Source organism: Salvelinus alpinus, chromosome 12 (genome assembly GCF_045679555.1).
Source record: "Salvelinus alpinus chromosome 12, SLU_Salpinus.1, whole genome shotgun sequence".
Classification (NCBI taxonomy): Eukaryota; Metazoa; Chordata; class Actinopteri; order Salmoniformes; family Salmonidae; genus Salvelinus; species Salvelinus alpinus.
Genome location: NC_092097.1, coordinates 757,020 through 769,121, shown reverse-complemented (window position 1 = coordinate 769,121; position 12,102 = coordinate 757,020). Strand labels below are relative to the sequence as shown.

The 12,102-nt window shown below is 40.1% G+C and overlaps 1 protein-coding gene across 1 annotated transcript; it reads left to right on the top strand.

The window, feature by feature from the left end:
* Positions 1–803: 803 nt before the first annotated feature.
* Positions 804–10,903, top strand: sdc4 (syndecan 4). Its single transcript, XM_071334644.1, has 5 exons — positions 804–1,090; positions 7,994–8,174; positions 8,263–8,303; positions 8,404–8,602; positions 8,814–10,903. Exons 1-5 carry the CDS (start codon positions 1,037–1,039, stop codon positions 8,963–8,965), a joined length of 627 nt encoding a protein of 208 aa, XP_071190745.1. The 5' UTR covers positions 804–1,036; the 3' UTR covers positions 8,966–10,903.
* Positions 10,904–12,102: the final 1,199 nt, after the last annotated feature.

Genomic DNA, 12,102 nt, shown 5'->3' with positions numbered 1-12,102 from the left:
TGCAACCCATACATGTAATTCAAGTCACAAACATGTAAAATGCAGGTCACAAATGTAATCTGTGGAGTCACAAATGTTGTCATATTCACAAAAGCATATTTGACCGCATTTGGTTGCATTGTATATTTGCACAACACATTTTGTTTGTGACTAGCTACTTATATATGTTAAACATGTTGATGGAAATCTATCCCCTACTGTTACCAATGGATGGGTCTACAATCCTTCAAAGTTTCATCAAACTCCTACAATAACAATTGAGTTGATATGATAACTTATTAAGAACTGTTGTGGTGAACATGAAATGTTAACAGGTCTGCGGGTTTTCGCTTCTACACAAACATGTATGATGCGCAAGGGGAGGGTTTACCGGAAGATTACGTGAGAAAAAAAAATCCATGAACGGACTTTCCATGAGGTGTGGCACACATATTACAGTAAATCAAAGATACTGGCTTCGTCTCTTCCGCTCTAAATAAATGTAATTTTCGGTTTCTTTATGTCATCGTGGAGATAAACAAGTGAGGGGAAGATAGGTAAAACAATACATGACAATTTCAATTGAGTATCGAGTCTAAAGTGCCACAAATTAATAATGATAATATTATAGCAATTCTCGCTATATGAGCCACATTACAATTCCCACCAAGAACACGAATGATATCGTAGCTACATTATTCTACATTCAAGAATTTGCAAATCGACTACTTAAGTAAAGATATTCTAATAAATAACCTGTTGAGTCTGGGGGGTTCTGAGCACGAGTTTACGGTAAATTATGACGAAGGGAGAGTACGACCTTTGCGTAGCTCTTATTGGTTGCTGTTACAGGGGGTGGAGTGTAAAGTGCGATACAAAATATATCAATCTGGATTAGTTTGTAAATTTAATCAGTGACTGACTGAAGTGTTAGATACAAGTTGTGCAATAGCAAGGTGATAAAGTGGGCAACGTGAACTTTTGATTGTGTTTTGGACTTTAAAAAAAAACATTTTTTCATTCCACGCTTTTTGTTGAAGAAACGGTCAAGAGAAACATGCACAAAGTCTTCCTCGTGTTGTTTTTATTTGCCTCCGTCTACTCTGAGTCGGTAAGTAATGTTCGCTAGCTAACAGAACACCGGGTAACGTTAACTCAGCTACCGTTACCTATAGCTAGTTTAACGTTACTCACTTACTTTATCTTGTGTTCGTTTCAGTTTACTTAGCCTAACTAACTTTAGCACATTTGTTTCAGTGTAGCTAACCTTACTACTTCAGCTGGCTAAAGCCAAGACAATGCTAACGTTAGCGACTGTAGCTGTTATTACTGCTAATCGGCTAGTTAACTTAGCTAACTAAGTAGATAACTAATGTTAGTCATCAACGCAATCTTTTTCATGGTTATTGAGCAGTGTTTTCGACCTGGTTAATGTAATGGTAATTAAGGTAACTACTGTTTTAACTAGCTGTTAAACGTTAACACAATTTACAGATCGTTTACCGAAACACATCAGTCTAACTAGCTAATTGGGCTTAGTCAGCTAGCTGGATAACTAGCTAACGTTACAGCACAGCTAACGTTACCTCCCTAACAAAGTCAGCTAAATGGCCAAAATTATTTTCTAAAGAGTAAGGCAATGGCCTCATCATAAGAGAAAGCAATGGTGTTTAAATTGTGGTAGTTATATCTAGCTAGCCAGACAAACGTAGCTAAATTAATTTGTCGAGTGTGTGAGGTGGAATGATAATCATGCAAGTGACTATCCATCACATGTAGCGCAGAAAGAGGGCAAGCTAGATTTAAGCAATAAGGCCCGGGGGGGTGTGGTATATAGCCAATATACCTTGGCTAATGGCTGTTCTTATGCGCAACGTGGAGTGCCTGGTTACAGCCCTTAGCCGTGGTATATTGGCCATATACCACAACCCCCCGAGGTGCTATTATAAACTGGTTACCAACGTAATTAGCGCAGTAAAAATACATGTTTTGTCATACACGTGGTATACGGTCTGATATACCACGCTCTCAGCCAATCAACATTCAGGGATCGAACCACCCAGTTAATAAGAAATTTTTTCTATGAACACCCATATTTAGCTGGGCTCTTGTAATTTGACCATTACTGTTGACCTATTTCCATTTTACTATATTCAATTACAGCAGTGACTAAATGTTTAATTGCTGACCAGTTGACAAACAAAGACTGCAATCATTTATCAAATTAAACAAACACTTCATGTAACATGGCTCAACACTCATTGTTTTGACTCAATTTAGTATGCCTAATGCAGTGTGGTTTTCATTTTTGGACAGTTGGTTTGATAACTTTTGGAAGTGGATTATTATTATTTGTTTTAACCTTTATTTAACTAGGCAAGTCAGTTAAGAACAAATTCTTATTTACAATGACTGCCTACCCCGGCAAACCCGGACGACGCTGGGCCAATTGTGCCGCCCTATGGGACTCCCAATCACGGGCAGCCTGGAATCAAACCAGGGTCTGTAGTGACGCCTCTAGCACTGAGATGCAGTGCCTTAGACCACTGCGTCACTTGGGAGCCCAAATTAAGCAAATGTGCACATACCAGGATGTAGGTGTACTTCCTTGTGCTATTTTATGTAATCTGACAAAACATCAGAGAATTGCGTGACAGCGTCCAGTCCTGTCGGCTTAATTGGAAAGAATTGCCATTGTCAGATGTCGGGAAGGGGGCTAAAACAGAATAGTTATAGGCTAACTAGACACCATCCAGTGAGACTGACTCGGCTACACGGGGGCAATGTGCTAATGCAGTGCTCAGCAGACCCCGCCTTAAGGATAGGTGCTTATTGTCGATCCTAGTCTTCTGAATACATAGATACATAACTGTAAAGGGCTAATGTGATTCTCCATGTGCCAAGTATGTGCCTAATCCTTATTGTGGCTAGCTTCATAACCCGGTACGGTCGAGCCTCACTAGCCAGAGGAAGCTAGCTGGCTGCTTATAACGTTAGCTTTGGGCAACAGGGTTAAGTTGCTGACCAGCTATTTATTTTCATGACCTGAAGTTCAATTTCAACAGGCGAACAACCGGTGTCAACCTAGCTAATACTTACTCACAAGGATTCCTAAATCATTGCTAAGAATAATAAAAATGACTGCAGTTTCTACTGGTCATTGTTTTCAGCCTGGTTGTATTGGTGCTAGCTAGGTACCAAGCTAAAGCTAGCTACCCCAGAAGTTGCGGTCGAACAAATTATGCTTTATTACCAATGTGGTATTGTAAACACATTGTTCGTGGCCGGTGTTTGCTTGTTTGCAGACTTTGTACAGCTTTGACAGTGCTACTGTATCTTTTTTGATACTCAAAGACCCAAATGGCATTCCATAGTATGTATGTCGTGAAGCTAAAAGCAGTGACGCTATTACTGTGTAACTCCGGTAGGGCAACATCTGAAAAATAGGGCACTTGGTAGTGTGTACCGGTGCTCGGCCAGTCAGCGAAAGCCAACATCACCCACGACAGAGAACGGTTGATTGTCAATGGCAATGAATTCCATTATCTTGGCTTTAATGGATTTTATGTTTACGTTGTCTCGCTGAAATGTTGTTACTCTTTCAAATGACTGCTCGACTCGTTGACTGCTAGATCCACAACGCAGACATTGTGGGCTAGTTTAAGAGTGCTGTGTTGCACATATAGCGCAATGTTTTACGTGGCGCCATTACGTCATGTTGTATAGGTATGCACATCAGCTTTGACATCGGGTTTGCACATCGGGGCGTTAAACTAGACATCGAACGATATTGGCATTTTAGCTAATATCGGCCGACTCCGATATGGTTCACCGATTTTTATATCGTGCATCCCTAATTATTATTATTAAAGATGTGTATAATCTGATGGGTGAAAATATGATCACTTGATAGAACAGCCTGAGACAAGGATCAGAGTGCAAGCTTTTTTTGCTACATGCAGCCAATATGTTTTGATTTAAGACATTCTAAGGTTTGTATCATTCACAACTAAAGTTGTCAAATAACTCTACATCTAGCATATGGGACCTGTTTCAGATCACTTTTACACTTAACAGCCATTTCATAATCGCACTCGCTTCGTAATGGGAAACATTTCCTTTCTATTTTATTCAGTTATATTTTTCTTACTATAAAATAATGGCATGGGACATATAAGGATATCTTGTCAGCTAAATGAACAAGCCTACAGCCTATGACATGGAGCATAGCCAGATGACTAACATACAGTAGACCAACTCATTCTGTTCTTCTGAAATACATTTCCCCCAAGGGCTGGAGTTGCCCATCCCTGACCTTAAATCATGTATTTTCAGGTAGAGATGCCTCAAGACGCAACTACTCTATCGCACTTGTCTCTGTGTCTTCCCCACACAGATCGGACAAATAGACAGGCAGTGGATTATGGTCATTATAGTTAATTACCACTGTTTCCACGCTTGACTATGTAGAATATTGGCCTGTTAGAAACTACAATTCCCTACTACATCACACAGTTCGGGCTTGTTCTGATGTACCTCTAGAAAACCTGCACATTGAGCTCACGGGGAAAAACAGAATGAAATGGAAATGTTTGAACCTTTTTGTTTAAAAAAGCAAAGAATAACTGAAACATTGGTTATTTGCTCAACACTATTGAAGCGTAATGGAGGACAAAACAGTAAAAGCACCTTCTATTGACATTTTGCCTTTTGTTAAGTAAATCGGGCGTTAAATGAGGTGAAAAGGAGACTGAAGGAGAATTAAGACTGCATTTTAATAAATAATTTTCCAGTTTAACGACAAACAGGTCTCTGTTACAAGCTTTTCCAGTTGGGCCATTGTTTTGATGGCCTAGCCTACCCCTCTGGCGAGAAGTTTCTAAACGTGTTAGCACATTAAACAAGCTGGTCTCCACAATGAGGTTCCTAGCAGCCTAAGTTGAATCTGTTACATTCCTCAAAACCATGCAGAGGCTGCCCCTCTCATTTCCCCTTTTGTGTTTTCCTGTGGAATTTGACCTCTGTGGACCTTGAACGGCCCTCTTCGGGATTTGGACAGGTCTAAATGGCCAGGGTACTTTCATTAGCCAAGCTTCCCAGCTAGTGGACCAGAAGCTTGCTTCTGCTTTCTCACCAGAAAAAGTCCTCTGATCACTTGTGTGCCTGCCTTTTTTGTTATTACTTTGATGGCTACTAAGCCTAACTATGTCAAGCCTCATTCCTTTCATCCATCTTAAGTTTATGGGTGAATGTCTGTTTTTAGTCTTAAGCTCATCAGGACTTCGAGCTGAAGAATAGAACAATGGGCCTATACCATTATGCATTTTCATTGTGTATTTTAATCAGTGCCGTGTGTCATACCAATTGACCTCTATTTACATCAGTCTTTCCTTGTCAGCTTAACGAGCATCCCTTCTTACATTCTGTAGTTTATCATTCTAGCGTATTTTTGGCATAGCTTGCCATATTGTTTTTCTAAGACACTAAAGACTCTGGAGCTGATTTAGACGGAACGTCTTATTATTTTTTTTACATTTGTAAAATGTGTTGTGAGCACAAACGTCAACAATGTTCTCTTTCTTGTTATCCATTCTGACTTAGGCCTACACACTGTATTTTCAGGCCTTTATCTGCCATGAAAATTATTCCTTTTGGCATTACTGGGCACATGGCTATTTTTGTTGGAATGCATGTTTTTAATTAAGCATGAGATCATTTTCACTAGAAGGAGCCTTTTTTTTCTTGGTGGGCTGAATTGAATTCCCAGTGAAAGGCTGTGGAGAGAACATAATACTTTCACCAGGATGTAGGCTAATAATGGTTTCTGCATTGCTGTCCATTGGGCTATAAAATCCCTTTAGAGGATGGAATGTTGGAACTGAAAGAAGGGGTTTTGTCTAGTGCTTGTGTGAAAAATTTCCCCTCTACCCCAACTCTGGCAGTTGAATGTCATTTAGCATACGTCGGGCTCAAGTAGTGCATTTCTGGGTTGTTCTACTTGGAAAGATCTGGTGGTTTGTGGTCAAATATTGTTTATAAATTAGATATTCACCAAACAACATTGAATTTGAACCATGTTTTGTTTTTATTGGGAAATGTACCATATAGGCCTAGCCTCAGGGATTACTTTTGAACTACTTTTGGGAAATGCACCAGGATGTGACGAAGCTTCACTTGCTTAGCTCTCTACGTAGTTCTATGTACGTTGCCAGGTGAATGTGTATTACTTAATGCCTCATGAGCTTAGTTCACCTGTCGTACCACATCAGAACCCAAAATATAAGCTTGTTTTACTGTTTGTAAACAAAGAAAATGTAAACACACTAGCCTAAAGACATGGTTAAAACTAAAAATGTGATATCATGGATGGTCAGTCCTTGCATAGCTCTGTCTATGAATGAGTGGTTTCATTTCACCAGTCCCATTCCTCAGCTTTTTACCAAAACCGGGAGATCACTTTGTTTCAATTGTTGATTGCCACTTTAAATGGTGATGCATCGGACTTAGTTAACATTCTGAGCACAGAGGGCCTTTGTCACAAAAGTGCTGAGGACATGAGTGCAAGCCCTACCTCAGTGCAAACACAAGGAGAAAATGGCTGCCTGTTTGAAGATTCTGGCGGCAACAATAGCATTCCCTGGTCTCCCTCAAATGTAATTTAGAGGGGATTAACTTCAAACCACACTATTTGAAACAGAATTTCAGAGCACGGTTAAACTGCTGGGGCCCCCCCGCACCACGGTCAGTGAATTACCGTAGCAGCAACGCTTAAAATTAACTCTTTCAAATGTACCCAAGTTGCTTTCTTTTGTTCAATGGAATGCTGTTACATGTAATAAATGCTAAACTTGATTTTTGCCTTTTTTATGCATGTTTTTTGGGGGGATAGAGAAAGGAACCACCTGGCTAAAAGAGGAACAAGGCTTCCAGTATCCCAGGCAGCCATGAGCAGCCACCCAGAACAGTTAAAAAAATAAAATATAAAAAAGCCCCCTCCTTTGCCTCTGAACAATGAATAATGCATGACTGTTTCATTAATCATAGACTGGGCATATATTTGCCGAGCCAGGTGTTATCCAACCGGCTGCATGTTTCTGGTGTCTTGTTCAGCAATCAGTGCTAACCCAACTTAGCGTGATGACATCTGACAAGGCCCAGTGTGCAAGGGGCCAAAGACTTCAACCCCAAACACGTTGTGCCTAAATGTACTTTAGGAATCTTTTTTTGCACCTTGGCCCCGTTGCTTGTGTTTTAATTGGATCTGGCCATTCAATTGCTCTGCTGTTTAATCACATTCACAGTGCTTACTCGGCAAATGGGCAATGAAATTAAGTGTGCTAATGTGATTAGCAAAAGTTGTCTTTCAATTATGTTAAATCAAGTCAAGCCCATCATGATTAGCTTAATTTTGGCTAGATAACGTTAAAGGGATAGTTCAGGCATAATGTATATTTGGTCAAATTACCCTTACCTTGTTGTCTGAAGGCCCATGGCGACAGAATCCACAATAATCCATTATTTACTTCTGGCTACAGCATTGTCCAAATTCTTTCATGTACCGTAAATGGCCAAACTAATGTTAGCAATGATGCACCGCAAGCCCAAAGTTCCTCAAACACTTCAAACTATGTTCTGGGGTTGGTCGAGTTTAAAGGGATTGTTTACGCGCAAAATGCTGAAATCATTCGTCACTGGAACTATTTCCTCATGTAGTCTCACAGCCGTTTCTGTGTATACAATAACATTTGTATTGTATTCCATTGGGTACCCAGAAGCGGATTTATTTACGAGAGCTGTGATTTACGAGGTTGCATGATGGAATTAGAGTATTAAGTTTGGTTGCTTCAATACTTTTAATACTTTTACCGCGGTTGTTGGAATATAGGCTACAAGATGTAGGCTTAGACTTTCAGTTGAAAAGTGGTTTTGGAAAAGTAGCCTTATGCCAGCTAGGATCTGTGTTTTTCTACTTGCTGTGGTATTCTGCCTCTAAGTGCTGTGTTTGGGCCAGCAGGTGCGGGAGACTGAGACATGGATGCCCATGAAGATGACCCAAGCCGTGTCGCATGACGAGCTTGTTGCGTCTGGTGACGCCCCCAACGGCTCCGACTTTGGCTTCCCCGATGAGGAGCGCGACACATTTGACAATGAGGATGAAACGGATGATGAAGACTTCTCTGGCTCTGGAGATGAAGGTTGGTGTTTGCAAAGATCTGCTAATTTGCTTTAAAAAGCTGATATAATATAATGACATATTGTTAACTTGTTTTCTTCTCTCTTCAGTAACTACTATTACACTCAAGAATGACAAAACCATGACAAAGGTAAGGTTTCTCATAATTGGCTATCATGTACCAAATGAGAGCCACGTTTCCTCTTTTTATAGTTCAAGTAGGTATAATTCAAAAAAAAATTTGCTCATAGCCTGACATGAACGACAACAAGATCCCAGACCTGGACAGACCCCTGATGTCCAAACCCACACCAAATGAGATTGAACAGGTCCAGAAGAACAATGAAGTGTCCGTGCGTGGTGCTCCCAAACCCGAGGAGTACCCATCAAACGTACTGATGGCCCATGCAGGGGAGGAGAGCGTCTTCAGAAAAACAGAGGTCTTAGCAGGTGGGGCAACAGCACACTTAAAAACTTTATTTGGGCTAGTCAAATTGTTATTATTGAACTTCGAAAAGGGTTAAATTATTTCAACGCGATTAACTAAAGTATTTGTGGCAGTTCAATTTCACTGTCAGAAATGTACAGTTTCATTTGTAGCTTGTCCAAGTTATTCGCCAGATTACGGGGCTAATTGTAATTCCACTGGGTTTTGTTTCAGCTCTGATTGCTGGTGGAGCAGTGGGGCTGCTCTTTGCCGTCTTCCTCGTCCTTCTGCTCGTCTATCGCATGAAGAAGAAGGACGAAGGCAGCTACGACCTGGGAAAGAAGCCCATTTACAAAAAGGCTCCGACAACGGAGATCTATGCCTGAAGCCCACCTTCGCCGGGCCACCTGCCTGCTCCAGTGCCTCTCGAAAGCAAACCTCTCCTCTTGCCTGCTTACTGTAAACCCAGGAAGTCCCAGAGGGAGAAACCATCAAACAAAAACTGCTTTTCCTATTCCACCACAAGTTCTGAAGTGGTTCATTTTGAAACGGAATCAACATTTTAACTGTCAGTTTTCCTATTTTATTTTGTTCTTTGCCCTACAGGAAAGATATTGGGAGAGGACCATTTCAGCTGCCAAACAATGCAGTACAACATTTATTTGTTTTATAAAAAATATCAATACTGCAGCGAAATCTTGACTTTTCTCTCCCACACTGTTTTATGACACTAACAAGGTGCAATGACAACTTCACTCAGTGAGGTGAAATGGTACAGATATTTATTTTCCTCCACCCTACTCTGAACCTTGGTACCCATACTGGTGCTACAGAAGTCTGTTACTGTAGCATTTTCTTTTACAATATTTTTTAGATAATCCCTGTGTAGGGAAATCGTGAAAGGTTCTGTTTAGATTCAAATGTATTTTGTCAAACAGATTAAGTCTGAAGTGAATTCCAGATTGATGAAAATAACTTGATACATGCTACCCTATCAATATAGCGGGGGCCAATCAAACATGCTTTTAGTCCTAGGACAAATCGCTGTGTGAATACACCCACTCCATCCACAGACCACAAAATTATTTGTAAAAACGAGCAACACAACGACACATACATACATGATTGGTGAGCTCAGTTTTTTGCCAGACCTCATCACAGTGATTACAATTCTTGTAAACTAAGCTATTTGAACAGCTTATGGACTATCGCTGTTGACATAACAATAATTATCACTGCACATGGACTGTACGCTTCAAGGGATCTGTACATAGCCATTTTAATAAAATTCTGAACTTGGAACTTAGCCATTTCTTGGCAGATGTTTATTTACCAAATATTTTATACTTTGTCTAACATTACTGTAAATGCTTGGAATAATCGGTTTCTTCATACCTAAGAAGTAGGGGTGTAATGATTCCCTGATACAGATCGGCCCTGGTTCAAATGTTTGACAACCGTTCCAAATGTAAAGTAGTATGCATGCATCAGTCAAAGTCACTAAATTGACAAAAAGCTATCGAGGGCGGCAATGTCCACCCGATAGCTGGGTGGTAGATGCCCAGTTTTCCTTATGGCTCAGCTCTGGTGCCTACATACACTAGACTTATACGATTTACACACACGTCAGCTGAGAGACCCAGCTCATGAGCTCTATCGGCAGCAGATTTGAATTTAGAATGGGAAATGAATGTGTTTTATGTAAAAAAATGTTAGTGAACCGAATCGCATCGATTTGTTCCTCTAATCAAACTGAATCGTACCGACTCGTTTCAAACTAAAACACATCATTCCTGTATCGTATCGTAGCCCAACTATCTAGATGCGTATTGAATCGTTGTGAAAGGGAAAGATCCACATCCCTACTAAGAAGCCTATAGTGGGAAACACGTTTTAACTACCAATGCTAGTACTAACTTTTTCTGTCCAATGTTTTAGAATACTTGTTCAATTTAACTATAATTGTATTGCCTTTCAGGTTGGGGCTTTTCCCCCTCTTAGCTGTTGTATTTGATTTAAATGTTTTATATACACTAGTTCAAGAAGCAAATAGTTTTAAAACTGTGTTTTATTTTGTACATTTTAATTTTTTCTTGACATTTTTAAGCCGTATATATTTATGTTTTGTAGAAGGATTGCTATGTAATTGTTCAGGGGAACTGAATTGAGCCATGTGTCATTTGCATGGGGAAAAATCTGCTGCTTTTGTCACAAGATATGTGAATCACCAATTGAGTGGAGAAGTCAATGAATCATTGATTTCTGCATGCATGTTCTGATTTATTTGGAAATAAAGCTATTTTTATGCATATTAACTAAAAAAATGGTTGGATCAGTTTTTTCAGTATTCCGGTGACATTTACTATCTACACAAAGATCAGCATGAGGTGTAAATTCTGCCAGCTCAGTCTTTGTCATAGAACAATTTGCATTGTTATCGCTCTGTATACATTACTCTTTGTTGCCAGTGCAGTTTAATCTGATTATCAACCCAACAATATAATGGGAGTTATTACACCAGAGCTTACTTGCACAGCCTGTACCCTGACAAGACAACTTAACCATCATGATACTTCCCCGTACCTGTTGTCATGTCTGAGTATATGAACAGGATGGCTGTATTGTAGAACACTAGCTGTTTTGAAGTCTATTGAAGAATGCGCTCACCCCAAACTGGTGCATGCTCTTCCCAGCAGCATAGTCTGTATCTTGAGACCTCACCATCCTAATACTTAACTTTAGTGATATGTTTTTAGTACAGGACTGGTGTAGACACTGATGTACTTCCACCACAGGACACTAGCTGTTCTATACGTCATAGGGGGGACTTTAGCTCTTCTATGAATTGTATTATCATGGATCTTTGCATGCTCTCAAATTATTGATCTTAATTGCATGTGTGTGCTGTGACTTGGCAATTTGCTGTGCTTAATTGTATGAACCTTTTTTTAACCACCCTTCTGTAATTGGAGCATCCCCTAACTATGCTCTCTACCTCTTTATAGCCTGTGGTGCACCTGTGTTTGAGTCACTGGGGTATAAGATGGAAGTTGTCGGAACAAACTACAAAGGTCTGAGCTGCAGAGCTCTGGTTGGAGCAAGCACGTTGAGGTGTCCATCCTAAACACAGTTTGCCCTGCGTTCAGGGTTGTCGGCTATTGTTTGTAGGTCTTGCTCAGTGTCACTCCTCGTACTTCCCCATGTTTGTGACGATGGTGGCTTCGCCAGGTCAATTTGTCATATGATGTGCAATGTAATTTAATGCTCTTAAAGTGACAGTACATGATTTGAAGTCCTAGGTATTTGTCTGGGCCGTGCTCAAGTCACCATCCAGGTATTTAATGAACATTGCTATACATGTTTCTGACGTTTAAACAAAATTGCCTGTTGGTTTTAAATATTGTAACTGAAAGGATCGTTGTAATAAAATATATTTTTATAAAGTGTTACCTGGTCCATTGTATTGCTCATGACCCAATCCAATATGTGGCCTGTCACGAACCCGTCTTCTACTGGTTGAGGT

Bases quoted from the DNA above. Each gene is read 5' to 3' on its own strand.
- sdc4 (XM_071334644.1), top strand. From the start codon at position 1,037: ATGCACAAAGTCTTCCTCGTGTTGTTTTTATTTGCCTCCGTCTACTCT. The intron at 1,091-7,993 runs GTAAGTAATGTT...TTGGGCCAGCAG, and splicing joins CCTCCGTCTACTCTGAGTCG to GTGCGGGAGACTGAGACATG. The intron at 8,175-8,262 runs GTTGGTGTTTGC...TTCTCTCTTCAG, and splicing joins CTCTGGCTCTGGAGATGAAG to TAACTACTATTACACTCAAG.